At 31.4% G+C, this 22267-nt stretch overlaps 1 protein-coding gene across 1 annotated transcript; it reads left to right on the top strand.

Annotated features, from left to right (window-relative positions):
• Positions 1-221: 221 nt before the first annotated feature.
• LOC132944317 (uncharacterized) lies at positions 222-22226 on the top strand. Its single transcript, XM_061013596.1, has 5 exons — positions 222-378; positions 14301-14484; positions 16718-16823; positions 20366-20615; positions 21861-22226. The coding sequence occupies exons 2-5, from the start codon at positions 14313-14315 to the stop codon at positions 21960-21962; spliced, it is 630 nt and encodes a 209-aa protein (XP_060869579.1). The 5' UTR covers positions 222-378; positions 14301-14312; the 3' UTR covers positions 21963-22226.
• Positions 22227-22267: the final 41 nt, after the last annotated feature.

The following is a 22267-nucleotide window of genomic DNA, read 5'->3' on the forward strand; positions in this document are numbered from 1 at the left end:
GATGATTATATTATTATTATAATCGCACAACGCTCGTCGTTGAGAGCATTATATTTTATAATATTAAAATATATAGTAAGTCGTTCTAATAATAGCACGCGCACTCACACACGGCCACGGTGCGAATACGCGAACGAGCACACACACACTACGTCGGCCCGCGATGGTGATGATGATAATAATAATATTATAATAATGGGATAAATAGAGGGTGATACGGAGAGCAGACGGAAAGCCGACAACGCCGGTCATGTGCAGCCAGTCAGTCAGTTAGTTAATGGCTCAAGACCGGTGTACATCTACTCAGACCGACCGCGTTGTCCGATACCTCGGCAATTCTAGATCTGGGCTAGAATTATTGTTATCCACGGATTACAGGTAATAAAAAAAAATAAAAATTAATTCAAATATTTTTCGCAATTATCGTTATAGTATTATTATATTAATTAATTACAGTCTAATTCGTCGGACGCAGTGCGTGCATTTTAGTTTATGACTTAGGTATAACCGAATCGATATTACGATCATCATCAGTTGGTAGTTACCCATATACAAACACCGACAGATTTTTGTCTCGCAGGTTTTATTATTATTTTTTCTTCCTATGACAAATTATTATTTAATATCATATACATTATTTGTATTTAATTCGGACGACCTAATTTTTTTTTTTTGGAAATTTCAAATTTTTGAAACTTCGGTTTGCTAGAGTGCTTATTTCTACTTTTTTTTCCTGAAGTAAATCAAACTGTTTAAAAATCATAAACCCGATGGAGATTTTATTTTTTTCAAAAATATCAGCTATTCTTTACTCTAGTCGACCTGAGTACCGTAACAATTTAATAAGCATATTATTTAAAAATAAATAAATTCTATGCTTTTTGTTTATAATTTTATTTTGTATAGAAATAATAGTATAATATTATATGGTAGAAATAAGTTTTATAAGTCTATTATACCGTTAATATCGTTTAAATTTCAACAAAATAATTAAAATCGTTAAATTTTCGATTAAATATCTACTTGTGTTAAAATGAATACTTCAAACGCTTATAAATAAAAAAATATGACTGTGTATTTTTGTTTTTTTTTTTAATTGATATACGAACAACTAAGTAGTATAATTAGTAATAATGTTAATACAATTAAAATTAACGTTTCAAACTTATTGGTTGAGGAAAATTAATTTATCAACAAAATGTTGTCTATAAATATTCTGTGAACATTTTAGAGCTCATATATTAAGTCAGTTGTTCATTTTTTAATAACAAATAAAATACAAAACTGGTTTTCTATACATTTTACCGTTTTTCCGTAATATTTTTTTAGTTTTTCCCATTAATTTGCACAATACGTAACGCCTATAATACTGCAGGCAATGTTTAGCTTTTGCCCCAAAACTACTAACTAGAACCAAATTTATACCGGAATCCATCCTCGAAGTTAAAGACACATATCATTGTAAAACCAATACGTCATATCCATTGCTCCATCACTAGAAATCTAAAATTAGTAAGCTATAGAAAATAATGTCACTTCGACTCTGATCTAGTTTAACCCAAATGTTTTACACATATCACTATTCACTGTTTACCAAAATACTAACCGTAATGGCATAAAAGATAGTCATGTATCTATTATGGCCTTCGTCTTTGTCATTTCTGCATATAATAAACTTTATTGGCTCGTTCTTCAAACTAAACAAATTATAGACACGCCGCGCGCTCATAAATTATCGTTTGACCATCAGACCACTTTAAAACGGTGTATCACATCACTAGAACTCTGCTTAAGTAAATAAGTTATTTATGATATTATTATTTAAACGTTTGATTATGCTATCAACTCAATAACATGAAAACTACTTAATTCAAATTTGAAAGAAAAATAAGTTTTTTTTTTATCGAAAATGTTACTTTTTATTTCTGTTTTCAAGCCGGACTATCAACTCAAATGTTCTGTGTTAAGGTATGACTATTGTCTACGACTCTACGATTCGCATACAACAATGTTCGTTTTAAATTTTGATAATTATCAGTAGGTAATAAATTAATTTTACATATGTATAAAAGTTTTTAGTTAACTGGTATAAAATATATTACAATAAACAATGTAATTTATGGGTGAGAACTTAAAATGGAGTTTTATATATTTAATTTTTTAAAAACCCGAACGAATTTCAAACTGAAAATATTTGGTTTTTAAAAACATGGTGTTTGTTCGTTTTACTTTTTGGACGAATGAGTTATATGTAGTAATGAGATAGTAATGAGATATGTAGAGGTAATAAAATAATATAAAACCATAACTTTGGCATGAACTTTGGTCATCTCGTTCTAAATCTACCAAACAAAATAAAATAATTATATTCATCATCAAGTGTATAAACGTCACTCACTCTCGAAATATTTACTCGCACGACTGCCTGTCTAATGAGCATTACAACTTACAACCCAGAATTCTAGGATCTGTTTGGTTAAAGAATTTATATATCTAATGCTTTATTTTAACTATGCATTCGTTCACATTATTATTGTAATCTTTATTCTTAATATTATTTCTGTTATCATAATATTATTCGTTCTAAATCGAGGATACGAAATGACGGTTGGAGGTGGTCAAAAAAAAAAATTCTCAACTAAAAATTTGGCTATGTCTAAAAAATTATAATGCACTGGGATGATCACTCGTGCAACTATCATAATATTATAATATTTAAAATGTTGGTATGCAATTAAATGTATACATATTAACAACTAAAAATATTTTAATTCCCTATTAAATCAGTTTTTTTATGATTCACATATTATTATAATATAACAAACATCATAACGATTTTCTGTCTTACATGGTGGCTGGTGGGTATAATTTACTAAAATATAGTTCAAAGACACCATATTTTTTATTCATCGGGGTTAGAGTTAATTCAGGCCAACTATATTTAAATTGTCTTCACTCTTCAATAAGAAAAAAAAAATAATTAATAATAATATTATATTATATTCTAAATTAGAATCTATAACATTCCACAGTTAGGATGTCTGGCTTGCAGTATTGCAGTTATGAATTCCATGCAAAAAAAATAATACTGAAACAACTTAAAAAAAAAATTATAAAGTCAAATTTGCATAACTCGTCTCGAGAATTATACATTTTTAACCGTTTATCAACTGAATTACTCGAGGTGTCTATTTATGTTTATTCCTGTGTTATTAGATAGGCAGATCAAATTTTTATATTATACCATATACATAATTATGTGAATTGTTGAATAATAAATCAAACACTTAAAAAAATACATATTTTATTAGCTTTGAATGTAATATATATCTTTCCTTGTCATAACTCGCATAATCGTCACGTTACGAGCAGGAGTTAACCCATAAATGCAGACGTTTACCTTTGTTGTCTGTGCATTTGTTTTGTAAAAATTTAACGATACACACGTGTTAATCGAGATCGTCATAAAATCAGTTGTCATCGCACTCTCGCTATGATAATATGTTACAAAAATAGGAACGGTCGCGATTGTACTCCATGTCTCCATCGGCTTTTAAACCTCGTGCAGAACGAACGACAGACAATATATTATGACGGTATTATAATATAATATTATTGTAGTAATTGTAATTGTAATTACACGATAATATTATGATCACCATAATTGCGATTTCCATAAGAAAAAAATGTTCGTTGGTTAACGTCAGTCATCGCAAACTCGCTTAAATAATTGTTGAAATCTTTTTATTGATCTTCCTGGTTTGAGATTCGTATGACCAGCCTATTACGCGTTTACCCCACCTGAAAGGTTTCAAAATAAATCAAAAAAACTTTTACTAGTGTTATAAAAAATTGAGGAAATATCGGAAGACAATAATTTTTAAGAATAACCTCAATCATTATTGGTTGGATTAAACTTAAAAAAATATTGTTATTTATAATGGAGTGGATATTTTAAAAACATTACGAAACATGTATTGTTGCACGTTTCGTATAAGTGTATGTGTACGGGTGAAGATATAATTTTTTTTTACAACATTAAACAATAAAATTAGCATTATAACAATAATATTATAAATTACGTCGTCTTTATCTATATTTATTTGATATATTATATACCTTGATTTATAATTTAGATTATTGTTAATTATAAAATAATGAAAAAACGATAAATATACGATGAAACTAACTGTTATTATAATAGTGTATGTTGAAGTCCATTCTATAATTTGCAACTCATAAATAACACCTAAATTAATTTTAATTTTTCAGTAAGTGATATAAATGTGTTCATATTGTTTCTAAATTCTTGATAGAACGATGTTTGCATCGAAGTTTTATTTATTTCTAACTCATTTGTTTCAAAATCAGAATACATAGTATTAATCTCAAAAATATTTTGATTTTACCTTATGTTAAAGATCGTAATAATATGTATATTGTGCATCTTTAAGCCTTTTCATTTATTCAAATGTCTATCACACTGACACGGTTATTTCTAAATTATTATTTATTGCTTTCATCTAAAATTCTGGCCAATCTACTCGGCGGGCTATACTCAAAACAACAGTTTTATCTGCAAGTGCCAAGTACCATAGTACGGTAACCTAAAGTAGGGTAGCGTACGTGAAGGTAAATTATGTACCTAATTAAAAAACGATTTTTGATAATAAAATACACCCACATAGGTGTAGGTACCAATATTTTACAACTCTGTGTTAAATTCCTCTATAGTTTATCCGAATTTGTTTCTGAAATAATAAAAAAATATCTTAGGTATTAATATTTTTTTGTAAGATTACTGCAGACTATGCCGGTTGCAGGACTATACCGCACTGTTACTATATAATATTATATATATTACATTGGTCATCAAAGAGTTATGAACGTTTTTACAATGGTCTTAAGGTTATATTATTATACAGTGTATTGTCGTCGTCATTGTCATTGATTATATAGGAAACGCGAGGATAGAATGATCGATGGACGACAACTCGAAGGTAACTCGGTACAGGGTTTCGCCTACCTTTATAATATATAGTTTAGGTACCTATATCTATACATGGAGACAAAGAGACTATCGGGACACTGGTAAGACATGTAATCCAAAAACATACATTGTAATACGATAATTGTTATAAATCATCATAAAATATTTCCGCGCGTATATGACTATTATATAATATAAATATATACCTAATATTTGAAAGAAATAAAGTAATAGGTAATTAATAATAATAATAATAATAATACCTGGACATGGTATTTTATAGTGATCACACTAGATGAATGTTAATATGTTAAACAGAAATCAATATTTAAAATCAGACTTTGTAATTATGTACTTACGCCTATTACGAGTTACGACTAATGAGGGTCTGATGCGTTCAGTTGTTAGATATCCAAGTAATGTACATATATTTTATAACGACTTTTGAATTATAAGCAAATTTGGTTTAACGTCCACAGGTGGATCTGCACTTTGCCTTGACTTACTTTACGGATATTGTAGCGTAAAACGGTGAACAACAACCCCACCACCCTTCACCTTGATTTATTTTACGAAAACCGTACATGTGGTAAAACCTTGCGCAGGTACCTACACTGGCTACACTAAGACTTCAGTGGCTATTTATCATAAAATACTTATATAAAATATGTAATAATTAACTGAATTATAATTAACAGACGACGACGACGACGATTATAGATACGGTAGTAAAAATTATCAAATATTAAAACGTTTTAATATGTGATTTGATAAAATATACGCAATTAGGTATAATTCAATAATAATTGTTGTTTACACGTTTTTACCGTTTCTGTCGTTCGGATCGCCGTCACGTGTTTTGTACTTTTGTGCGATATTATAATAATAATAATATGTAATATAATAATAATAATAATAATATGCTCGCGAAAGTTAGTCTGCTGCTACAACAGATGATGACTTTATAATAGGTACCTGGCTGGCTGGCTATCTATCTATCTATATAATATTAAATCTTAAATCAAAACCATTATCACACGTTTGTAATAATTTGTAATTAAAATGTTTTTTTCGTTGAATTATGCGGTTCCTCGTCTTTGACCCCACGACATAGAGTTCACGTAGATACTGTACAATATTATATTGACCGCTAAACGATAACAATTATATTATGAGAGTAGAATTCATATTATTCTTTTTCCTTCCTTCCTATCATCGGGAAAATAAAGGTTTTATTATTTTATACACAGTTAGAGTAAAAAATTGCGCTCGTGTGTGTGTCCTATATAAGTGTAATATGACGTTAATACGAGCCACGAGTAGGTAGGTACCTATATATACGGCCAATCGTTATAATATGTAAAAACTTTACCGAGCGAATAGACCAATCATCGAACGGTTTGATTACATAATCCGATAATCGCATAATATGTTATAAATTATTAATTTTATTTATGTCCAATCTGTTTTCTTAGCCCTTAACCCATACATTTTTTTTCGGTATATAATATTATTATCGTTGTATTCCATTTTCAATTTTTTCGATGACTTGCATTATATTATTATATATTAGTAATTATATATTATGCATATATATAATGTATTTACTGGTGGAAATAGATGCTATTTCAGAATCATCAAACTTCTGATATCCAAGCTGTTATCTAGAGAATCAAAGATACTACTATACCATAGCTACCTTCGACCTGTGATAACATACGCCTGTGAAACCTGGTCGTTGACTAAAGGTGATAGCAGAAGACTTATCACGTTCGAAAGGAAAGTGCTACGAGCCATAATGTATGGACCAATCATAAATCCAGAAATACAGACGTACGAAAGAAGAAGTAATGAAAACATAAAGAGGCTTTCTAATGAGCCAGACTCTCCTTTACTAGAAGAAAACGACTATAGAATGGTTCAGATGCGCGAAAAGCGGATGGTCAGTTGATTAAAAATGTGCTAACCAAAAAAATAAATAAAACGAGGATGACCCAAACCCCGATGGATTAACGTATAGTTGCCAAAGATCTAGTAATGATAGACCAGAACCCAACCTTACAGACAGCGGATCAGAGAGATAGATGTAGAGAGATTTTGATGGCAGCGCTGGTCCTGAATGGACCTGAGAAGCTGATGAAGAAGAAAAAGAATATAATGTATTCAATATTATGTAATTATTAATTAACTACTATACTATCATCCCGCGGACAATATTAGTTTATGCACATGCCATGTGGTTAAAAATAGACTGCTGCAGGAATGACGTTGTCAAAAATGTTTAGCATTTATTTATTTTTCGAGGTCGTCGTCGCCTAAATATACAATAATATTTTCATTTTTATGTAATATTTATATGATTAATAAACTCCTATACTAAGTCCCGAATAAACCACGATTTAATTTAATACGATGCATGTAGACTTTATAAAGTAAAAAAAAATAATAATACAACTGACAATCTCAACCATTTTCGAACGGACTAAATAATAAAAACTTTTATCCAAGTTGAAAAATTTCCATGGATTTTAAGCACGAATAACAGTTTTATAATTCGTTGAACTCCGCGTCGGAGTTACTGAAGACTGAATTCGACCCAACTTCTACAACGTGTATAATATAGTAAAATATTAATATATATAATACGTTTTTTGGGAAAAAAAATGATATAGGTACTATACTAAGCTTCTTTTTAAATTCATTACTATACCAAGTTATGTTTTTTACTCGGACGTCCCATCGGATTATGATATATATGACATAGAATACGTATTTGTCAAATACTATATTATACTCGGTTGTGGTTTTGAGGGATGCAACACCATTGGTGGAGGGGACTTTGGTCAATTATTTTTGATATTAAAGACTTGGACAAGATGATGAGTTTTTTTGTACCATGGTAGTACTACATATCAACCCCCCCCCCCCCCCTTGAAGACAAAACCAGTACTGATTGGGTATAGGTACGTGCGAGTGTACGACTTGTAAAATATTATATGAACAGAGTTATATAAATCATCATAATAATATTATAAATATAACATTAATATTCACAATATTACCATAATACCGGTATTAAGAAATTTCGGTTTCGGTTTTGAATTTAATACCGGTTTCCAATTTTTTTCGGTTTCGGTTTTAAATTATAATACCGGTATCCATTTTTTTCGGTTTCGTTTTTGATTACGGTTTCGGTTTCGGTTTTAAAACGGTTTATACCGGTTTCTGAAATCGGTTTTGAAAACCCATGGCCTGCCCTAAAGTCGCTCACCCAAAATTGTAATTGTTAATCCGTGCCTTAAGGGACATTGAAAGTTTGATCGATCATATCCTATGATTATTACTCTTATGTACACAATAGACATAGTTGATCAGTATTCTGTATTATATCTGCGGGGGTGACTAGTGTATCTGGCTTTTGTGAGAATACTCTTTTTTTATCGACCCACGTGAACCGTAATTATTATAAATAATGTTCAAATATTTTATACCACTACGTTCTGTCGATGATGCTTTGTGGCAAAATGGATAACGAACGAGAATTAAAAATAACTGATATCACTATCGACCGTCAAACGATAGTGCACACTGTACAGTCTTCGTACAACGGCAATTTAGTTGTATGCGATTCCGAGCTAAACTGAGGACAAACTTTAAACCGTAAAATAGGTACGCGAGTTTGGTACATTTATAACGCATTATCGGCTGAGTGACCTCTCAAAAGTCCGATTACCAAATTTCATGGCTCATTTTATCGGACTTGTGTACTCGAAAAGTTAATATATTTGTAAACTTATTATAGCCTCTAAATATAACGTATGTATTTAATGATTATTTATGCATCGTGATAATATTATTGTAACCTCCGACATAACCGGTTGATAATTATTATTTTATTTATGAGCGGCACGCCGATAAACGGGCGCTCGTATCAAGCCGGACGTTTTAATGCGTACTGTGCGAATCGCGACACTATTTCAGGTTATTATACCTAGGACGAAGCGAATTCTGTACTCGGTTTGTAGTTCTATATCTAAGAATATATCTACTATTATCTATTGTAATTTGTGTCATCAAAACACGAATTAGGCTGCGGTTTAAGGCGGTTTAACTCATTATTCGACCAACTGTGCTTGGAGTATATTAGGATTATTTAAATCGATTTCAAACATTTAAACATAATAATATTATAATAGAATGGTTCATTTGTGTGCCACACGCCCACACAACTCTCGAGATGAATGGTTTTGAGAAAAATTAATGTCGAGTATTTAGAAGTTATATGAGCTAACACTTTAAAGTCTTACAATAGCATTTTATAACTCGTGGTTATTAATATAAATGCTTACTCTACACGGTTCTATAATTTTAGTAACACTGGGTGCGCGATGGAGTAGCCAACGGTGAATATACCTTGTCGGTTCAAAAAACTTAGCGAAAACAACAAACAAAATATTATTATAATCATAATACGATTACCGCAGTCGTCGTTCTATAATGTGCTTTATAATATTATTTTGTGTACCTACGAGACCGACTGACGCCCTTTTGGCACGAGTCGTCGTCTTTTTGGCGGCCTTACCGCGCGGTGCAGCTGTACGTTATATTAATAATTAATATTTTCGGTGTGTTCGCGTATAGGTATATCTGTCGTACGCGTACCGCAATTTAAAGATCATCAATCCTCATTTATCCGCAAGTGGTTATGGGCATCGAGCATAATGCCATTATATATTTATGTGCCCATATATAGGTACAATATATAAACGATGAACAATAAAAAAAAATGCTCCATGTAGTGACAAACTTTTATTGAAACCAATGCGCGCCCTTGAACATACGCCATGCGCGCGAAAAGGCATTTCGGTTCGCTCGTATATTATTATATTGTTATACAATATTATACGGACGGCGTTTAACTTATTTATGCATTATCTCGAGTGTGGTTGTTTTCGAGGGACGTTTTGATATTATTAAATAATATATCGTTCCAAATGTCTAACTGATTTTTAAACAAAAGAATGACAGCGATCAAAATTCATCATTGTTCGCGCGGATTGCAACGAACGATTATTTTTTCCACAGTTTGACCCGGAAATGGAAATTTCTGCCTAAACCATATTATGGACCGGTAATTTATGTTGGATCTTAGTTACAAAACTAGTAAACGCGTCAACAATTTGTCAACAATATTTATTATAAAAATATGAACCGTTATTCTTCGTATAAATTATCTAAATATCTAATTTCGTCCAAATTTTAACTATAAATAACTATAAAAAAATACTGTTTATATATTTTCTAGAGTTTTTGGTTACAATATGAACTACTTACGTGGGACATTATTTTACATTTTTAATTGTTAGCTATAAAAATTGAAAATTTTATAAATTTTTAACCGCAAAATAATTTGTAATTTTTCCATTTGATAAATGTTGTCAACATTTGAACTTTAAATGTTTATAAAAAAATCATCTTACCTATGTATTTTTAATATTTTTAAAGTGGTATAATAACAATATGCGAGGAGCCTTGTGTTAAATGTTTAAGCTTGTTACCCAACAAATAAAATTATATTGACATTTATAGAAAAAAAACTAAAGAAATTGAAAATGTTCGTAAACAGCTTAGAACGTGTTTTGGAAAAAATTTTGATCATTTTATCAAGTACATAAAATCATAAAATAAAATAAACATAATATGATGTAAATTAGTTACACCAAAAACCAAAATAGATTTCGGCAAAAACCGATTTTGCATAAAAATTCTATTTTTTCCATCATTTTTTTTTTGTTTTTCCGGCACTTATGAAAACTACTGGGAATTTTCATCTTCATTTTAAATTGAATCATTATTTCGACTACTTTTCGTGTACACAGACACAAAAAAAAATCATTCGCACTCGTTGTAAAATCAATACACTCATCGCTCCTCTCAGAGTCCAAAATGTTCCCAACATAGATACCTACTGTTTTGTTCCAAATATTCTAAGTATTAAAATAAATCCAGTAGCAGCAGATTGTCTTTTATATCAAGTGTGGAAGTGGAGTTCTCCTTCAGTTAAACCCAGACACCAGTCATTTCTCTTGCCGGTGCCTATATAAAAAAAAATTACTTCAAAGTATAAGCATAACACGTCGTAATAATAATATTATAAAATATTTTTAACTTAACAAATTTTAAATACATATTGGTATCATAGAAGTAAAATTCAAAATATTGGTTTTGTCACATAATTCTATTCAGACCATACAGTTGAATTTATTAATATTCAATTTTTAAGTGAAATAATTTAAGTATCTATTAAATTTTAAATCAATGTACGAATATTAATACACAGGGTGTCCCTTGAGAATATACCGGTTAGCCGTAGAAGGAAACTCGCTGCCAGTACAAAAACCGGGTTTTTGCTATTTTTATTATAAACTAAAAATATGATTAAAAATATATATTCTTATAATTTCTACCTAAAATAAATATGAAACTTACCAGGTGGCAGATAAGAGTGATTACTTATGTGTGATGTATATAATATTATGCATGTATGTCTAACAAAAAAAATGCTTGAGTTTAAAATAATGAACAACGAAATTAAGTAAATATTTGTTCGCAAAAATACTGCGATTATTAAGTTAAAAATAACGATGCGGTGCTCGTCGTTATCTATAATACAAATTATTGCTAATTATTACTACATAATATAACTAATAACTATTATGTGTAATATCATAATAATTATTCAATTAATCTAGACGATTAAAAAAACTTATAATTATAAAATTTTTCATTATTTGAATTTGATAGTTAATTTTGACTTTCGAATAAAAATAAAAATGTTCAATTGGTAGAATGGATGGTGGTGAATCAAGGACAAACGTAGCAGGTTACTCGATATTTTCTACTTCGAAGAAAATGTATGAATTATAAATTTGTTTTTGACCAAATAATAAAAAAATAATAATAATAATATTATTATTATTGTTAAAATTATTACAAATAGTCAAAAAAATAATGTCAAATAAACATGATTTGTTATTGTATTCAAATATTATTTATTTTATATTGCGTTACATCAGTAGTTGTACTTTACAGCGGCCAGTGATAAGATAAGTATGAAACGTAATTTTGTATAGTTAAAAAGTCTCAAATTTAATTTTTAACAACAATTTTGGATAGTTAAGTTTTTCTATTTGTTTCTATAGTGAAAAACTGATAAACAATGCGTTGGAAAAAAAATCAGTTAGTAATAAAACATCTGTACCCAGACCAAAAACAAATGTATGTTAAAAGCAAACAGATTTGGTAAAATGTATTATTGTTTTTTTTTTCAAAATCATAATTTTGCGGTTTCGCGGTTACTACTGTATAGGTATCTTAATGTTTCACTGATTATACTGCCTCCTGTCGTCTACTAACCTAACTTGACTCGAGAATCGAGATAGTCGATCACTATTTCCGGCAATTATAGTAACGTTTACGCGTTGTCTCTAAAGCGTACTTATCGTGGGGTGGATTGCATTTGATTTAACGTATCTGCAACATTGCATCAATTTTAAAAGTATCTATATGGCTATATAATAAATAATAATTATAATTTAAATTTAATAATCTATACCAATTTATGATAATCACTATGGACTCGCTTTCAAAAAACGTGCAACTGTGAAAAACTTTTTCGTTGTTAAGAAAAAAAAAAATATCGAGTTTGTGCGTTTGATGTTATAATATTATAATGTAAGTACGAGTAATAAAGCGGGACACATATTTTGAAGAAAAAAAACTCGTCAGGGTCAGCATATTATTATAATATGAACACAACACGTATTCATTATCGGTGTACAATACGTCAATACGTGGTATAATAAAAGCACCGGGGACATAATTGAGGGATAACGAGGGGTCAGAAAGCCTCTATTTAAAGTTATTACATCGATGTGTAAGAACAATTCAAACTATTGGCCATTAGTAATAAACATAATTTAATATTAATCTACAGTATATTCAGTAGGTAACACGGTGTAAACTGTAAGATATGAATGGTTACCGCGTTCCTTAATGGTTTAAGGGTGTTTTCGAGGTGTGTCTCTCCACCCCCACACAATTTTTTTTTAAATCACTGAAATGTGATTTTTGGATATACTACCGTACTTTGTAAATGCCGCGCGCGGAGATGAGGTTCGGTTAGGTTGTGTTGGTCTGTGAATTTTTCGCCATCGTCCGAGGGTGCGTTATCGTCAAAACAACACCGTTTGTGTTTATTTTAATATAATACGATGCGTCATCGCTCGTCATAATGTGTGTGATTTAAGCTGCAGCCATGGCCCGATGGACTTTGCCGTCATCGGGCGAGGGGTTAGCTGTGACATGGTAATAATTGCAACAATAACGCACATTTTTGTTGTTATCATTATAATATATTTTATCAATTTATGAAATACCCCATACATAAGTACTACACCAATATTGTGAACATGTATTGTACCTGAACCCTGCGTCTAAATCACTATGATATCGTGCGTTACAGTTTTCGAACCATATACCTATATAAATTGTATATATATAATATAATATACCGCGATCCCGTCCGTACCCGTCGACTACAATAATAGGTATAAAAACAAATATTATTCCTACTCCGCTGGAAGTGTGAACCATAGACCTATATATAAACTAGTTTGTAGGTCTTTATATGTGGCGGGAACACAGATTTGCGGTAGCTATAAAAAGGCACTCGCCCACGATTATTCTCATTATTCCGTTTCGCAAGTGCGAAGTCGCTACCTACTATTACTGACGACTCGTTCACGACAGTAATAATATATCATAATATTATTATTATTATTTATTACAGTTATTATTATAATCGATATTATACGACCGCGCCGATCTAACAATTATCTTATTATTAAAATCATTAATATTCGTACGGCAATACGCTTTCTCTGTCTGTAAAAATATAATATTATTATACCTGCGGAGCACGCGATTTGCCCGACGACCAGCTCACTCCGACAATACTTGACAAAAACGTAATGCCAGTCATATTGTTATTATAATATTATGTTCACAAAACGTACTCGTCCCAGTAATAATGACGTGTGCATTGTATTATTGAAGGCGATCGAACGTTTTGGAAACCGTTTTATCCGCGACTTTCGATTATCATCGGCTCGGATTCGTCTGATATAGTTCTCAAACTTTTCCAACGCAACGCCCTGTGCGAATAGGGTGTGAAGTCATGGGGATGCCTAATGCGCGTAATTATAATATTTAACATTATTAATATTATGTGTACCGTTGTGCGTTTCAGGTGTGATTTGCGATGAACTCAGCTGTGGTATTGGTGATAGTCATGTTGCTGGCCAGCCACGTTAGCAGCTCACCGATCATAAACTTTTCGTGGGACACGCCGAGGCATTTTTGTGGATCGCAACTCGCCAACGTGCTGGCGTTGATCTGCAGCAATGGATACAACTTCCATCCGGCAAGTGATGGTAAGTCCACTTCAGTGTATCAGCCTGCACAATTTTAAACATCGACCGACGTGTGCCGATTAATAAATTATTATCCTCCGACCGCATCAGACATACCCAAACGGCTGTTTTTCTTATTTTCCGTTGTCAAATCTTTTGGTCGTTTATAATAATTATCGAGGCTAAGATTCATACGCGTTGTGGTATGGTTTTTTCAGTGTCTTGTAAAAAATAAGTATGTGTGGTTGAAAGGAATCACCTCATATTGATATATTTTAATTTTACGACTAAACTTAACAACACAAAAAATGCACGCCACTTCATAATTCCGTTGGTAATTTAAATTCCATAAAACCAGTACCTAATTTTGTCTTGACGAACACTAACTTTTTTTTTTTTTAGAAAAATCTTATCATCTATAGACCTTTACTTTATTTAGGGCTAAAAACAGTTGGCAAAAGAATATCTCAAGCGAAACCGTTTGATCGGCCCTATAGTCACCATACAAAAACGTAAATTACATTATTTTTTTTTTTGCAATAAGCTATAGACAATGACATATTTTATTCACTATTTATTCTTGAATCATATAATAGTATATAATTTTTTTTTTAAATTTAGAATACCTACACTTTATTTAGTTTAGTATGGGCTAAAATAGAAAATATATTTTATCGGTTAGGAACTTAAAAATTGTAAACGTCTGTAAGAAAAACTTGCGTTCGAAGTATCAACATTTATTACAGAAAATTGTAACGTTATTATTGCTAAACTCTAATGCCAGAGACACAGTGGTATACGCTATACTTGCGTCGGTATACACATAATTTAGCATAATATGTCACTCAGCCACTAATAATTTTTTACGACAATTTTTTTTTATTAGATATAGTACACGACTAAAATGTATTATGATACGGCAGTAATAATTAATAACGTTAACCGCTACGATGCATTAACGCCAATTATTATCATCGTATATAGTCGCAAATATTATACTCACCTCTGAAATACGATCTACCGCACTAATTTTTTTATCTGGAATTGAACTTAAAAACAAAGAATAGAAGAGTCTGTTTAAAGAATCTACACATACTATGCCTGCTCGGGAAAAACAAATTGCGATGGATAGCCTGAAATGTTAAACAAAGTGTACTTAAATTTTAAAGTTGTTTTAGTTTTTGTATTTTTCATTAAAAAGACAAATAAAACCTAGTCTATGAATATCACGTTAATAAATTTCTCGTCAAACGTCCCCCAGACTTTGCAGACTTAAATTAAAGAGGACGCATAACCTTGCCTTAGATAAGGAGGGGGTACTCCGTCCTCCCACTTTATCACTGATAATATTTATGTATATAATCTAAAATATATAATTGTAAATCGATGATAATTGTACACAATAAATAATATATTCTGTGGTAAACTGTATAATTTTGTGGTCGAAGTTGTCGACGGTGTATATTATTCCACTACCTAATAATTTTTTTGGCATACAATCATTTTCATCCCATCAGTTATTTTTTACAAATTAACGCGCTTCCCTTTCTCTGAAAAACAAATGCTATTTTAAATTATAACAATATATTATATTATAACATAATCGAAATTTACCTACCTACAGTCGTAGTAAACAAAAGTTGTAATAAATATATGTTATAAATTAACGACGCTTTAATATCCCTTTAACGATCTTTCTATATATGACTAGGTAGGTATATATACATTTCACTTATTTCGAGCTACTCCGATCACTATATGCTTATTCCAAGCATCGAAAAGTGATCTAGTGATGCACATCGGTATGCCAAAACGTTCTCGAGTATATTTTAATCTCAAATTAAAGCTAAAAAATAAAGTATCATCGCTAATTATAAAAAAAAAAAAAAAACGATTTATTTTAATTTGATGATTAGGTCGTATAACAGTCGATTTAATACCGTCGGGAGATTCGTGCGAATTCAAAGGAAATCGTCGCCGTGGCGCTGAAGATTATATAGGGCAACAGCTGGTTATTGTATATTGTTTTACTTACCGATTAACTTATAATCACAATCGTGATGATTAGACTCTTATTACGATTTATTATCTATGCACCTCTTAATAGCTTGTGGGTGTACGCTACGTCCTATATTAAAATAGCGAGCATTATATTATATTGTTGTTTGTAAATTAATTATTGTATTGTTTATCGCGTTACAATGACATTTTCCCGACCTTTTCGTGATGTGTACGTTATTTATTTTCGTTTCAGATGTTACCGTCCCAAGCCGCCGTCGAAAAAGAGTGATAGTCGAAGAGTGCTGCGAGAACACTTGCACGCCACATCACCTGAAAGCCTACTGCTGGGAAAATCGAAGGTAGCTACTCATAATAATATACACTTGACAAATCCATTTAACGCTGCATTAATTGTTCACCGTCTCGAAATACGAATCAATAAATCGATATTATATGTATACACGGCCTGTTGCGATATTGTCAGAAGATATCACGCTTGTCGACTGTATTTTTCCGTGTCTGGTTTCCACTCGCGTGCGGATGGATCGCTATGATATTGTATACTATATATTGTTATGCGCCTATTGTTTATTATAACATTTAACCAAAAACTCATATATTAATATCGTCATCACAAATCATAATAATTTATACTGTGACTAACATCTGAAACACGACTAACATTACCTATTATCAACGTCTGCGGCTATAATAATAATATATACCACCCGAGTTGAAGTTCGCATGTTCGCATATAACTGGAAGTCTGCATCGATCGTTCCAATTAAAATTACCTATACACGTTCGGAGAATTTTGCTAGTGGCCGATAATCTCATTATACAGGGGAGGCGCTTGACCATAGGATCCCTCAGATGACTTTGCTGACGCACTGCAGGGTATTCCGCGAGAATTTACCCATTGCGATATCTCCTGAGATAATAAATATATCATAAATCTGTTTTTATTATTAGGCTCATAGAGGCAAAGACTACACATATTTTATTTTTTAATTTAATTACATTTTTCGGTAAAATAGTTTAAAAAAAAGTTATTTTTTTACTTTTTTATTTTTAAAACAATTTAAGATAGCAATTTTTAGAGTTTTTTTTTTGTGAAAACTTTGACTTTTCAACATTTTATTTTAATTAATTTCATGATTTTTAATAATTTTTTTAGTTTATATAGGTAAAACGGCAAAAAACCGGTTTTTGTCCGGGCGGCGAGTCCCCCTCTACGGATAATGGGGATATCCTCACTTACAACTTAAATGCATGCGATAACTTCTGTACGTATAATAAGTTTACAGAACATCAAAAGAATTTTTAAAACGTAGGTACGCCACTGATTGCAATATATATTACGACCACTCTGTCGTTTTATCACACCAAGCAATTAAAATGGCATAGTAAGGAGTGATGTCTTTCGAGATGTTTGAATCGGCGGAATTAACATATTAGGCACCAAACACTTAAGTAGTAATGTAGTATTGTATTATACTATGCTATTATTATATTTTATTGTACAGAACAAATCAAATATTTAATACAATATTGATAAAACCATTCCTCTGCCCAATTTTTGTTTTTGTTTTGGTTGATAACAAAATAATAGGTAATAATATGTTATTTGCATGGAACTAATGGCAAGAGCCATGCGTGCTACGAAAATTGTGGAAAAACCCGCTTAAAAAATAGAAAAATAGCAAAATATGAATTAACGAATATCACCTAAGTGCATGGTTAACATACTTTAACTGCTTACAAATAAATAATTTTATAATTAATACAAAGTATAAAACTATAACAACAAAAACCCAGATTGTGTAGGTAAGCGTATTATATACAGAATACACCCAAAAGAGAATTCAAACGTGTAAATGATGTAATGAAAATATGAAAAACAAAACAAATGTTTCGAAGGTATAACGGGAAAATCGTCCGATCCGATCGCCGAGTATAGTCTTACACGGACAACGTTGAATGATACAATAAATATGGAACCAACCGCAGTTCGCTTGAAAAATTGAAAAATCGGAACCAAATTTTTACGAAACGGACCTCCGATGAAAATATTGCAGACTACATCAGTTTAGCACCCTTCTCACGTTTTCATCTCTCTATAGTGACACCGACGGAAGAACCGAGCGAGAAATTTAATTCAGCCTAGTGTACCGGCAAGTCAACCGAACACGAAGGGAAAACGATTCGTAAATATTTTCAATATTATTATTCGCGCCGCGTCGAGACAGGTGGTTTTTGCAACTCAGCTGTTCATAATAATATAATATTATTATACGCTTCCTCGTTACAATATATAATACGTTAATAGGAATCAACAGGCGTCGCTTTCGCAATGTTTAGATCTTATTACAAATCGTACAATACTACTATGTAAGGTACCTATTATAATGTTATTATCTTTTCATTCGATTTCCTGGATCGTTATTACCGTAAATATGATATTGTTACGCCGATACAAAATATAATATAACACACATCGGGGCTTATAATATTATAATGTTATTATTACCTACGTGTGATATTATAATCGTTGTTATACGCGCGCCTATATGCACCGATAGTGTACATAATTAGTTTTTATGTACCTACATATTATTAGGTATAAAACAGTAAAACGCTCGGAATGAAATCGGATACCCCCTGCGGCAGTCGAGAATTACGATTTTTTTATTCTTCTAAATAAGCAGTAAAAAAACGACACGCGCGTACGTAATCGATCCATATTTTCAAACGACGGCGTTGATAAAACGAACTATTATTATTATTATTATGCGATAGCTGAATAAACGACATCGGTCGAACGCGACGAATAAAATATTATTATTACCTACTAATCGTTATTTCTAACATATCGTCATATCGATATCGTTAAACACGTCACGCGGTGGAATTGCAAACGAAAAATCTTTTTAACAAAAAAATGTGTGTTGCAATACGCTTTTTATTAGTACCTAATGGAATAAAAACGTTCAACAACTATAGTGTTGCGTTATAGTACCGAATAATAAAATAGTACTAATACTACTTGTATATTACCAATAGTGTATGCCAGTACCCGGGTAGTGGTTACATATTAATTAATCAATTAGGTAATTTATGTATTTATAGTAACACACACGGACTAAAAACCCAATAACAATATAATATTTTGTAAGTTTTATGGAATACACGCTATAATCGCTGCAACTATATAATGCATAATATAAGGTATATATATATATATATTATATATAAGCATCAGACGCCACGTAGAAGGGATTCTGATTGGCTGTTTAATATAATATTATTATTATAATCATATTTTGATCGTCTATGTACATTGTAAAATAATATACATAATACAATCATGCACACATATAATATACACTTCACATACATATCGACATTAACTCTCATGATAATATACTATTGACTATAGTATCACATATTATTCACATATACGCCATGTCAGATCATACCTAAGCCTTGTGGTTTTTTAATTTTGTCATTTCGGTATATACATATTACTTAAGTACATTATATTATTATTATCTGTCTGCTTCGGTTTTCCACTCATTCTCATTTCTCATCAACAACCACACATAAATATCATATACCTGTTTTATTATTCTTTTATTCTCACGATGGACCTGTATAAGCTTAATACAATATAATAGTATTATTATATCATAATATACTCTCTCTGCGGACGAGTGGAAATATTGACACAAAATCAAAAGAACAATAATCGTAATATATGATAATATACAGTATTACAGTCCGGATTTATACGTTTTTACCTTTTGATTTACTTCGTATTTCGTACAACTATACATTTAGTGACGTCATTTCTAAAGCACATATACATTATACCTATATATCTTATTACGATGATTTACAGGTCTGATACTCGGAGTGTTTTGGAACCGTCCGCGTCTGTAGAGAAACCCTCGGTAGACAAAAACGTGAAACCCCAGAAAGACCCCACGAGTAACACACTAGTAGTAGACAACAGTCTGATGCAGGCTGAGCAAGCGACTGTCAAAACGAAATCCAATAGTATTATTATACCCAATTCTAAAGAGCTCGGTAGGCAAAACGGCATTAAGACCATTAAATACAACACGGTCTTGTACGCCCCAAAGAAAGAAGTAAGCCAAACGACAATAGTAAATAGTAGTAGTAATAATAATAACGACAATAACACGATTCAACCACACTGTAATAATATTATAATAATAATATGTATAAACGTAGGTACATACCTAAAACCAATAATACGTGTGACCAATCAGAATCGCTATAAGTGGCGGCGCTCGGTGCTCTATAAACTATATTGTTACATGTTCCTACGCGTAATGTATGCTGTATTTTTGTTTTGCATGTAAACATAATAATAATATTATATATCATCGGAGTACGGTGCTGTACACATAATATATAAAATGTACAAATCGTGATGTACTGTAGGGTGTGTCAGGAAGAATTGACGATTTTATTACACTGGAATATTGATGCATTTTCATTTTTAAAACACACCAGATCTTCGTGGGAACACGTCTAGTCTAGCCATCTAGGCCCATAGGCGCAACTAGACCTCTAAAACGTGGAGTGCTATAATATTTTATATTTTAAAAACATAACATTTATGGTATCTCACTATGATAATGATAGTTGGACCTAAAAAACAAGGGCTGCTAAATTAGAACTTGGGGATGTTTCGCGACTGTTTATGCAATGCGGCAAAAGTGCATTGACCTTTAATCACAATCTTCGATGTATCTAAATATTATATAATATATAAAGTACCTATATTTAATCGTCGATTTACCAACCGTTCGTAGACACTATCATTTCAGTTGTTGCGCCGATAAAATCGTGTGACCAACTACCATATGTGTAACAGGTGGATGACGTTGAGGGTGAGTTAGGCGCATCGCTCTCATTCCGCTACTTTAAATATAAACCCAAACGCAGCTATAACATACTGGAGACTTTTGCATCGATGATTTTCCAAACCCTATACAAAATGTATTTATTTACGTCTAATGTCTATACGACTTGACGGTGGATATACATCGTATAAAACGTCGAATCCTCAAGTGTCAAGACGCACCCTGCACATTATACTTATAGATATTATGTGCATGCACAGTGCAGATACATCACTAAACCGTACACGTGGCAATATCTATGACACTAATTTTATTATAATATTATGTACCTACGGAAAGTGTCTCGATGTTACAAATCACAATTATATATACCTATATTATTATTCGTCCATTGTATTATATTATACCTAAATGCCTATATACCTACTCGTTTTTCACGGCACAATCCGCCGTTATCTCTTCGTTCTAATATTAATATAATATTTTTTGTCGTTTTTCCAGGCGGTGATCGTCCAGGACCCGGTGCCAGGACGAGTGAAAACTGTAACACCATACTTTGACAAAATGCCATCGGTCATCGTTACTAAAACCACGCAACACTGAAACTCGGGAATAACACCGCGCCTTCTCTCGTCTTCCACTTTGACTTCCATCGTCAAAACTCATCGAAATCTCTAACACTGTTTGGTTCTTTGATCATATATATGTGTATATATATATATAATATGTATAATATATATATATACTTACATTATACGTACACAATATGTCGTGTATAACGTTTCATCATGTACAGTTTTATTTTTTTCTTTGTAACAATGCGCCGCGCTGCAAAACCGAAGAATTAAAAACAAAATATTGACTAAAGTCCTACTGTGTTAATTTTAATTTATTTGTATAAGTATAAT

This window comes from Metopolophium dirhodum, chromosome 5, assembly GCF_019925205.1.
Source record: "Metopolophium dirhodum isolate CAU chromosome 5, ASM1992520v1, whole genome shotgun sequence".
NCBI lineage: Eukaryota > Metazoa > Arthropoda > Insecta > Hemiptera > Aphididae > Metopolophium > Metopolophium dirhodum.